Source organism: Arvicola amphibius, chromosome 4 (genome assembly GCF_903992535.2).
Source record: "Arvicola amphibius chromosome 4, mArvAmp1.2, whole genome shotgun sequence".
Classification (NCBI taxonomy): domain Eukaryota; kingdom Metazoa; phylum Chordata; class Mammalia; order Rodentia; family Cricetidae; genus Arvicola; species Arvicola amphibius.
The window spans coordinates 90,612,673-90,624,291 of NC_052050.1; the positions used below are offsets into that span (position 1 = coordinate 90,612,673).

The window sequence follows — 11,619 nt, forward strand, 5'->3', positions numbered from 1 at the left end:
AGTTTGAGTTATAAAATCAGACCCTGTTTAAAAAAATGATCACAGTAGACTACTTTTTGTTGGAATTTAGACTGTATAAGAAAGCTATATTTCTATTATTAATGTTTTTGAAAATTTTGTTTTATGTAAATGAATGTTTTGCCTAAATATGTTTGTGCACTATGTGCATATAATGCCTGTAAAGTCCAGAAGAGATTGCCAGACTCCTTGGGACTGGAGTTACAGATGGTAAGTCACCACGTGGTGCTGGGAATTGAAATTGGGAGCTCAGGAAGAGCTGAGCCATCAATCCAGTTCCCATATCTTTAGTCTTAAAAAATATCAAATAATGCATTTTTATAACAGTCTTTAAATAGTTCTTCAGTGTAATAATGATTTTTTAATTAAGAACATATATTGAGGTTTTTTTCTGTGGGTTCTTTTTTCTTTTTCTTTTTTATTATTATTTTATTACTTAAAAAAATACCAATCCAAATTTCCACTCCTTTCCCTCCTTCCCCTCCTCCCACTCCCTCCAAACACCCTCCCACCCTACCCCCTCCAATCCTAAGAGAGGGCAAGGCATCCTGTCCTGTGGAAAGCCCAAGGCCCTCCCTCCTACATCTAGGTTGAGTTCTAATCATACTAGTTGTAGGACTTTGCCCAAGACTTGAAGCTGCAGTTTCCTTTTCTTTTTAACAGGATATAAAAATACTCTAAAGCTTGAGATTATATAAAGCCTGAGGTCTCATTTTTTAAAGATTTATTTTATATGTGCATTTTCCCCTGCATATATGTCTGTGTACCGCATGTGTGCCTTGTACCAGTAGAAGAATTCAGAAGAGGGAATCAGATCCCCTGGAATGGAGTTATATGGCTGTGAGCACCAGTGTGGGTTCTGAGAACTGAACTCAGATCTTCTGAAAGAGCAACCAGTGCCCTTAACCACTGAGCAATCTCTCTAGCCCCATAGTGAATCCTTGACTTGCACATTATTAACACCATTCTCTAATCAATTGAGCTAACTGGCCAGCCATCATTATTTCTTTTATGACTCTGATTGCTTTACCTAAGTACCTGAGGTCAAGATCTTTGTTCTACTTTCTTCTGTAGTGCTACCTGTGAAGTCCATTCAGAATTCTCACGGTGTACTGGAGTTGTACACAGCCCTTTCACAAGTCTTGACAAGCCCTCCTCCACAGAACGCTAGTCCAGTCCCTCCATCCTACTTTACCTTAGTTTTTCACGGTCTCACTTCTCCTGACTCATCTCCGGTGACTCACCCTCCATGTTACAATCAAGTTTATCTTCCTAAACTACAGAATAGGATATTATTTCCCAGATAAAGACTTTCTATCCCTACTCATTCCTGAGAAGTAAATTTCATCTGAGAAGTACCTTGGCTTCTCCCTTTCCTCATTAGCTTTGTATTCCACCTATGCCAGCTATGAAACTGCTATTTTTGGTGAAAATTTGTTGAATGTCAGCAGTTTCCTGTTGCTCAACCTAAAAGTTAATTATTCTGGATATTCTGGAAAATGCCAAGAGGTTTCACATTTTTTGGGTCTGCTAAACATGTTCCTCCCACCTCCCGTACATATTTACTAATAATCAATTATATGCTTTTCTTCAATCTAGGCATGGGGAGAACAGTACGCAAAATACACCTAATCTCATGAAGCTCATATATATGAGCAGGGATCATAAAAACAATGAATCAAACCATCTCAGAATGTGATGTGGATACAATTCTTTTTTTTCCCTTGTTTTTTTTTTTTTGAGACAGGGTTTCTCTGTAGCTTTGGAGCCTGTCCTGGAACTAGCTCTTGTAGACCAGGCTGGCCTCAAACTCACAGAGATCTGCCTGCCTCTGCCTCCTGAGTACTGGGATTAAAGGCGTGCGCCACCACATGCTCCACCACCCCCGCTTTGGATACAATTCTAAGAGTGGGGAGGAAAGTCTTGGTGAGTTACTGAAAGGGCTTCTATGAAACAGAGTATCAAATGAGGTAACAGTCTAACTGAGACACTGATAACCTGAAGAAGCAAATACTCAAGAAGATAGGAGCATGTTTTATGTAGAGGGACAAGAAAGCTGAACAGATCTTAGTGCAGTGAGTCCAGGTGTTCATGAAAAGGAAAATTCTCAGTGGCTGCAGAGAGACAGGCTTGAGTGAAGGTTAGACGAGCAGGTGTTCATGTCACAGTCAGCCATACTCAGCTAGAGCCATTTATAGAGCAGCATGGAGTTAGCAGGCACAGAGTCACCTTGGAAGTCAGGCTTCTTCCTCAACTCCCTACCCCAGTTTTATTTGGGAGGGCTGATGAGGAATGGACTGCAGGCAATGCATAATTCAGGATACAAAATCTCTGACCCTCCATGTAGGGTCCTGCTCCCCTTGGAGCATACTCCTGAGTTCCAGCTGCAGGTTCCCCCAACCCCATCCTTGCAGGGTTCTACTGAGAGCCCTCCCTCAATAGGCCACTTGTAAAGAATCTTGCTCTCAAGTTCTTCCACGAAACCTGGCCTAAGATAATGGGTGTGTGAGTAGAATGAGAGCCTGATATGGTATTATATATTCCAGTATTTATCATTTATTGTTTAGGATTTCTTTAAAAATATTTATTTATTTATTTATTTATTCATTCATTTTTCATTTATTTATTATGCATACAATATTCTGTCTGTCTGCAGGCCAGAAAAGGGCACTAGACCTCATTACAGATGGTTGTGAGCCACCATGTGGTTGCGGGGAATTGAACTCAGGACCTTTGGAAGAGCAGGCAATGCTCTTAACCACTGAGCCATCTCTCCAGCCCTGTTTAGGGATTTTTTTTTAAAGATTTATTTTTATTTGTATATTTGTGCTTTTGTCTGTGTTTTTATGTGTGTTTGTGGTGTTCACAGAGGCCAGAAGAGGGCATCAGTTTCCCTGGAGCTAGAAGTACAGGCTGATGTGAGCTGCCTAATGTGAAGGCAGGTCCTTTGCAGGTCCTCTTAACTGCTAAGCCATCTCTCCAACCCTTTAATATTTTAGTTTTATTGTAACTGGAGTTTTGTTTTTACAAATATAAGCATGATATTTCATATCTGAAAATTCTGCATTCATAGACATCTCCACATAATCATGTATCAAATATTTCAGAAAAAATATAACACACAACTAATACAAATGAAAATAACTACTCACAAAGCACTTATATGACATTAGGTATTATAGGTAGAGATGATTTCTGATATAGAGGAAATGTGTTGAAGCTGTGTGCAAGGTATCTGAAGCACCCATGGATTTTGGTAGCCTTGAGAGACTTTTGATTTGACCCTTCACAGATATCAATATAAAATTAGCTTTTGTGATTATAAAAATTATAATTTAAAGATAAACATTCTAAGAGAGAATTCAATTCATTTTTCAAATCGAAATAGAGCAATTTCTGAAGTTTTCTGCTTTTCTCCAAAATTATTAATATTATCATTCTAACACAAAGATTGTTGCTCACTGGGCTGGACAGATATTACCTAGGAGTTGCAGGGCTGAACTTTTCTTCTCTTTCTGTCTCCTTTCTTTGAATCAGGGGATTTTCAATTATCACTAAAACAGAGGGCAAAGTATGGTAACATCACAAAATCACCAGAAGATTAATCAGAGCTGAGTGTGCATAATGAAGACCCTCATACTTGGGTTCCCTCCTCCACAGACACCTTCTCATGTCCCTGTGAGAAAAGCACTCCTGGAATGTCATCAGTTTGGCCCCAGATAACATTTCCAGGGCTTTGTGTTTTAAGTCCCAACAGAAGGCCTATACTAATATTACTTTATTGATTTTTTCTTGCATTCAGCATTTGATTTGGTTTCAACATGCCCTTCAATAAAACAAATGTTTACTTGACCTTTACTCCACATCTAACCACAAACAATCCTTTATTTTATTTATCCTATAACATTTTATTTATCCTATAACATCAACCTATAACATTTTAATACAGAAAGTCCTCCCTTTTCACAGGGGGTATTCTGGCATTCATTCAAGGAATATTTATAGCTGTACTAAGCTGATGAAGATTTAAAAATTTTCTATCTTCATAGTTCACATGTTTGACAACATTATTCAATTCAGGAGAGACTATCCATATCCCTGAAACATACATGGTCCAATGGTTAAGTACATAGAGTTGAGCACTGTTTAACTGACATATGTAATGTGCTTTTGGTACTGCAGCATTGAAAAAGAATAGTTTAATTGCTCCTCCTCTTTTTCTCCCAAAAAGGAGAACTGGGACACATGCTTTATTGCTTTTGTCTAGGCTGGAGTTGTCATCTATCAAGCAGTGAAGCTTATACTTTATTCTAGTCCCCCTTCCTTAACATTCACAGAAAACTAATGGGGTGTTCTTTCATGGTGAGACCCAACAAGATCTTGTTCTCAGAGCCAAAGCATAAATAACTATTGGCCACAGGATATGTCTATAGAAAGGTATATGATTATAATAATAATTGTGGGATTGAGGCAAGTTGGAACATGAAATAAAAAGATGGCAAAATATCTAGTAAAAGTATCACTTATTATGTACCGGGAAAACAATCAGAAGGCATGCCTTTGTAACACTGACTTTTTCTAATAAGGATCAGAATAAGTGTGTTTTACTTTTCTTTGACTCCACTCAGTCACAGACTTACCATAAGAATCATACAGTAAGAAGACTATTTTTTTTTTTTTTGGTTTTTCGAGACAGGGTTTCTCTGCAGCTTTAGAGCCTGACCTGGAGCTAGCTCTTGTAGACCAGGCTGGTCAAGAAGACTATTTTTTAAAGTGCTGCTGAGCATGGTAGCATAGGCTGTGATCTCAGCACTTGGGAGGCTGAGGCAAGAGAACTGCCACTTGTTCAAAGTGACTTACCTAGGGAGTTTCATTCTGTCTTTTTCTTTCTCCTCCTTCTTTTCCCCCTCTCCTCCCATTCCCACCCCAGCTGGGTTTTTGAGATAAGGTCTCACTGTGTAACAGTATCTGGCTTAAACCTTGTTATGTAGATTAGGCTGACCATAGAGATTTACCTGACTCTGTCTCCCAAGCGCTAGGATTTAAGATGTGTACCACCATGAGCAGAAAAACTTTCTCTTAAAAACCAAAATACAAGCTGGGTGATGATGGTACACACCCTTAATTCCAGCAGTCAGGAGGCAGAGACAAGAGAATCTCTGAGAGTTCGAGGCCAGACTGGTCTACAGATTGAGTTCCAGGACAGGCTCCAAAGCTACAGAGAAACCCTGTCTGAAAAAAACCGAAATACAAAACAAAGCAAAAACCAAACAAACAAAAAATAATGCCTACTTACCACATTCACCAACCTTAAAGTTCTCAGACAGTGGCCTGATGTAATCTTCACTGCCCCAGGAGGATACATTCACAAAATGGGCTGGTGAATCACGAATGGTGAAACTGAAAGTGTATCTTTCTGATCCAATATCTGAGGAAAAACTAGCGCTTTTATATTTCAGGTGAATATGACTTTGGACAAATGATTACTTAACAAATGATGATGATAAAATGTTTAAACATATGGTAGAAAATATTATTTCTTATGTATATGCCCTGTTTTATTTAGTTTTGGTTTTGTTTGTGAGACAGGGTAGAGCAGGCTAGTCTTGGACTTTTGGTGATCCTCTTGATTTTGTGATCATCCCCTAATGTATACTCTATACTACACTATGCTTTCATGCATTTCCATGTACAGTGTAATAAGCAGCCATGGTAGATAGATCTCACTATGGCCCGTTTTTCAACTATTATATTCACAAAAACCTAATTGGGTATTATTTCATAGGTGAGGCTCAACAAGATAAGGAAAAGTTTTAACCAGAGTCATAATTCATAGCTGAATAATTGTTTTAAAACAATTTGTGTGCAACTCAAGCACCACTAGAGGTCAGCAAGGTCGTTTTATTTCCAGAATGGATTTTTTTTTCTCTGTTGCTTTTGGTAATTTAAAAAGTAATATAGGCAGGACTAGAGAGATGGCTCAGCAGTTAAGGGCTCAGTTCTCAATACCCACATCAAGCAGCTCACAAGCACCTATAATTCCAGGTGGATCCAACACCCTGGGTTCAATTCCCAGGACCCTCACAACCATCTATAACTGTAACCCCAGTCCCAGGACATCAGATACCCTCTTCTGAACTCTGCAGGCCCCAGACACATACAGACAAAACACTCAAACACATAAAAGAAATAAAAATTCAAAAACAAATAAAACCTAAATCTGCCAATGCTTTCCAAGTGCTGGGATTACATTCACCACCAAGACCAAATGTTTTGTTGCTCCTGTTGTTCTTCCACATGACCGTTGTCCTCTCAGCCTGGCCCCTTCTGTCATCCTCTACCCAATGTGAAGATGACCCACAGGTCCATCGTACCCAGTCTCATTAGAAGTATCTGAATTGACCTGCATGGTGGCGCACTCCTTTAATCCCAGCACTTGGGAGGCGGAGGCAGGCAGATCTCTGAGTTCAAGACTAGCCTGGTTTACAGAGTTAATTCCAGGACAGCCGGAGTTACATATGTGACTAAGGTCAGTAAATCTATTATTTTCAAGTTCATACTTTTATTCATACTCTATTGTATCTGGTAATATGAAACTACAAATTAACGAATTGATAAATTTAATTAACTATTTCCTAAAGCCTTTAAAATATAGTTGGAGAATATCACATTAAATCATTGAAAATATTATCTGTCTTCATATATACAGCCTTGAATCAAGTATGACCATAAATATAGAAGGCCTGGTCATTGCTCTTAAGGCGTTAAACAGAACAGAAATTTTAGTCAGTTAAATGTACTTTGCTGCAGTCATAAGCCATACTTAATGAAAAATTAAGAAAGAGTTAAATAGAACTCAGCTTTTTCTGTCTGGAAAGCCTTTGACATCTGTTTTCCCAATAACTATACCGATTATTTTCTGAAAAACAAAAGAGTATAGAAAACAATATTAAACCCAGATGTAGATGGTAAATTAATTTCATGGACTTGTTATATTTTACTAGCTCAAACAAACATTTTTGACTAGGAAATATTTAAATGCAAATATTCCAGACAAACAACTAACAGTCTTCATAAATATTCAATTCTCCAAGGAATAGTACAAAGTAATGAGACAGTTAACTGCTATTACAAATATAATCATTTACTTAATATGTTTCTACTTTATTTTCAATCACTAGAGGGAGCTATCAATCCTTACTGAATTTATCCAAAACACATGTATAATGCAATTTAATTTGCCATAGTCTTCAAAGCTTTCCTCTGCATAGGGCTTTCTAACATAAAACTACTTAGCTCCTCCTCGTCTTTCTTTTTTAGATTTTATTTTCCAAGACAGGGTTACTCTGTGTAGCCTTGGCTGTCCTGGAACTTGCTGGCCTCAAACTAACAGAGATCCACCTGCCTCAGTCTCCTGGGTACTGAGATTAAAGGCATGCACCACCACTGCCTGGCTGTTTAACTTCTTATTCCAAATATATTGGGCAATAATATAGACTGTAACAAACTTAGATATTGCCACTAGCAAACTTAAATCTTAAAGTTCTAAACCTTAAATTCTGGAGGTACTAATATCTCCTCAAAAGTTTTAATGTTCCAGGATAGCTAAGACTACACAAAGAAACCCTGTCTCAAACCGCCCCAAAAAAGTTTTAATGCTCTCTTCAGTGAATGCCAAAAAAAGTAAATATTAAAAATATGCTTTAAGAAATAAAAGTATCAAAAAAAGAAATAAACGTATCCTAGAAAAACAAACAAGAAATTAAAGTATCTTCCTGAAAGGAAAAAAAATAAACTTTAAGGAAGAATTCTAGCAACTGTTTTCAGAATTGCAATAATTTGTGACATTTAAAATACAGTCGGGGGCTGGGTGGCAGTGGAGCATGCCTTTAATTCCAGCACTTGGGAAGCAGAGGCATGAGGATCTCAGTGAGTTTGAGGCCAGCCTGGTCTACAAAGCGTGTTCTAAGACAGCCAGGGCTACATAGAAAAACAAAAACAAAAACAAAAACAAAAACAAAAAAAAACAGTCAGAGGGCTGGAGAGATAATCAGCCATGAAGAGCACATGCTTTCTTGAAAAAGACATGGGCTCCATTCGCAGCACCCACATGGTGGCTAACAACAGTTTGTAACTAACTCCAGTTCCAGAAGATCTGATCCCTTCTTCTGACTTCCATAGGCACTGCATGAATGTGGTACACAGACATACTTTAAGGAAAAACACCCATACACATAAAATAAAAATAGGCCAAATACACTCAAAACTTTAAGATTATCACATTCCAGTTGAACTGTTGGTCATCTGATTACATTTATACACATTAATATTATTTCTTTTTTTTTTGGTTTTTTTTTTTTCGAGACAGGGTTTCCCTGTAGTTTCTAGAACCTGTCCTGGAACTAGCTCTTGTAGACCAGGCTGGCATCGAACTCAGAGATCCACCTGCCTCTGCCTCCCGAGTGCTGGGATTAAAGGTGTGTGCTACCACCGCCCGGCTAATATTATTTCTTTCTTTTTTTTTTTTTTTTTTTTTTTTTTGGTTTTTCGAGACAGGGTTTCCCTGTAGTTTCTAGAGCCTGTCCTGGAGCTAGCTCTTGTAGACCAGGCTGGCCTCGAACTCAGAGATCCGCCTGCCTCTGCCTCCCAAGTGCTGGGATTAAAGGCGTGCGCCACCACCGCCGGGCCCTAATAATATTTCTTAAATCCATATGCATGCACATCTTACTGAACTTTTTGAGAAACATACTAATAAAAAACATGAATAAAACTTTCTAATTGGGGCTGGAGAGTTGGCTCAGTGGGTAAGAGCATTTGCTGCATTTCCAAAGGACCTGGGGGTTCAATTCCCAGCACCTACATGGTGTCTTACAATCATCTGTATGTAACTACAGTTTCAGATTACTCAATATCCTATTCAGGCCTCTGTGGGCACCATGTGGTGCACAGATATACATGCAGGCAAAACATTCATACACATAAAAATAAATAAAAAAATTTTAAAGCTGAAAATACAATTATCAAATAGTTTCAAGGAAAATTGTAACAAGTTTTTTTACATCAATAAACTTTGCATTGCAAAGTACTAAAGTTACATGTAAGTTTATTAATTTTAAGAAATCTGACTTGCAAAAGCCAGGTAAAGAGCATACTGCTTGGAAGTCAGACCTAATGGTTCACACCTGTAATCCCAGCATTCACAGAAGCTGAAGCGGGAAGAACAATGGAAAGTTTTTTAAGGACAGCCTAGTGTAGGGGAAAGCTGCTCGTTCATTTCCCATCTGCCCAGACTCAAAATAATCACACTGAAACTATATTAATTACAATACTGTTTGGCCAATATCTTAAGCATATTTCTAGCTAGCTCTTATATCTTAAATTAACCCATTTCTATTATATTTTACCACAAAGCTTGTGGTTGACTGGCAAGGTTCTGGCTGGCAGCTGGCAGCTTTCTCCACTGGAGGCTACATAGTGTCTCATTGACTCCATCTTCTTTCTCCCAGAATTCAGTTTAGTTTTCCTGCTTAGCTCTACTCTGCCCTATCACAGGCCAAAGCAATTTCTTTATTCATTAACCAATAAAGGCAACACATATACAGAAGGACTTCACTTCCCACACCAGCATAGTGGTCTTTACAACACACACCACCTGCTCAGAGAACAAGAATGTGGTAATTTTGTAATTATTTTATAATAAATGCTTCATTTTATCAACTCAGACTTTACTTAAATAAGCCTCAGAATGCTAGGACTTTTTACTCCAAAATTCCATATCAAAAGTCATAAAAATTGCTGGGTGTGGTGGTGCATACCTTCAGTACCAGCATTCTGGAAGTAGAGGCAAGCAGATCTCTATAAGGCTAATCTGGTATACATAGTGAGTTCCAGGCAAGCTAGGGATACCTGGTAAGATCCTATCTCAAAAAAAGTCAAAGCAGCAAGTTTGCAAATATATAAACTATATAAATTTTAATAATTTTCTTAGAAAATTTCTACTGTTAAATGAAAATAGCTTAATTTTACAATGGTAAATTTGAGAATTTATTATTTTTTCATTTTATTAGTAAAATAATACAAAAGACTATTACATTTGCATAGTGCGTATGCGTGTATATATGTGCACATATGTATGGTGAACATATGTAGGTCAGAGGACAACCTGTAGGAATCAGTGCTCTCCTTCCACTTTTTGTGTTCTGGGGATTAAACTCAAGTACTCAGCTTAACATAAATACATTTACCCACTCGGCCATTGCTTTAAACAATTGCTAGTCATATCAATAACCCGGTATCTACTACTCTATAGATAAAAGAAATTTTAATTTGCATTTATCTGACATAAATACAAAGCTTAGGAGTATTTAATTTCTTTTTTAATATTTATTTATTTATTTATTATGTATACAATATTCTGTCTGTGTGTATGCCTACAGGCCAGAAGAGGGCACCAGACCCCATTACAGATGGTTGTGATCCACCATGTGGTTGCTGGGAATTAAACTCAGAACCTTTGGAAGAGCAGGCAATGCTCTTTTTTTTGGTTTTTGGTTTTTGTTTTTCGAGACAGGGTTTCTCTGTAGCTTTGGAGCCTGTCCTGGAACTAGCTCTTGTAGACCAGGCTGGCCTCGAACTCACAGAGATCCACCTGCCTCTGCCTCTGCCTCTGCAGGCAATGCTCTTAACCTCTGAGCCATTTCTCCAGCCTGGAGTATTTAATTTCTAACAATTATACTAACTCAATGAGTATCTATGTACCTGTCAATTATACAAACGTGTCCAGTAAATCAGTAATGGTGATATAATGTAATGTTGCCACATAACATTTCATGAGCAAATACTTGAACATTAGTATAATAGTGGAAACCTACCAGATTAGCCATATTTGGATGCAAATCTGAAAGTGCAGTGAAGTTCTTCAATGCAAAGGAATTTGCCATGCTTTAAATCTGTGTTTTAGAAAATATAATTTGTATTTACAAATTAAACATTAAAAACAAATTGTTAAAAAGGTAATGGTGGCACACGCCTTTAATCCCAGAACTCAGGAAGCTGTGGCAGGTGGATTCCGAGAGTTTAAGGCCAGCCTGGCCTACAGAGTGAGTACCAAGACAGTCAGAGAAACCCTATCTTGAAAAACAAAAAAAGCAAAACTTAAAATTAGCTAAGAAAGCACTAAGATATTATTAGCCACTGGCAAATTTTTATAATTGTGAGATGTAACTAATTCAGATTTAACCTGTAGAAAGTAAGTCCAAAGGCTGACGAGATGGCTCCTTGGATAAAGCATTGCACAAGCCTGACAACTGAGTTACATCTCTGGAACCCATGTAAAGGAGCCATCTGCAATCCCAGCAGTCTTGTGGCAAGATGGGAGCCTGAGATAGGAAATCCACCTAGAAGTTTCCAGTCTTGAGTACCTAGCTATGCAGAAACAAGGTAAGAGAGAATTCACTTCCAAAAGTTGTTCTCCGACCTTCACCCCCCCCCCTCTATCTATCTCACACACACACACACACACACACACACACACACACACACACACACACACACACACACACGACAATGATGACAGGGCCATCGAATGGCTTGTTTGGTAGA

The 11,619-nt window shown here is 38.1% G+C and overlaps 1 protein-coding gene across 1 annotated transcript in view; it reads right to left on the reverse strand.

Moving 5' to 3' along the window:
* Meiob (meiosis specific with OB-fold) overlaps window positions 1-11,010 on the reverse strand; it is a 29,225-nt gene extending 18,215 nt beyond the window's left edge. Inside the window, exons 1-4 of the mRNA XM_038328142.2 lie at window positions 10,890-11,010; window positions 6,880-6,937; window positions 5,315-5,446; window positions 3,500-3,572 (exon numbers count right to left, since the gene is read on the reverse strand). Of these exons, the coding sequence (XP_038184070.1) occupies window positions 3,500-3,572; window positions 5,315-5,446; window positions 6,880-6,937; window positions 10,890-10,958 (332 nt within the window). The 5' untranslated portion in view covers window positions 10,959-11,010. The remainder of the gene's footprint in view (window positions 1-3,499; window positions 3,573-5,314; window positions 5,447-6,879; window positions 6,938-10,889) is intronic.
* Window positions 11,011-11,619: the final 609 nt, after the last annotated feature.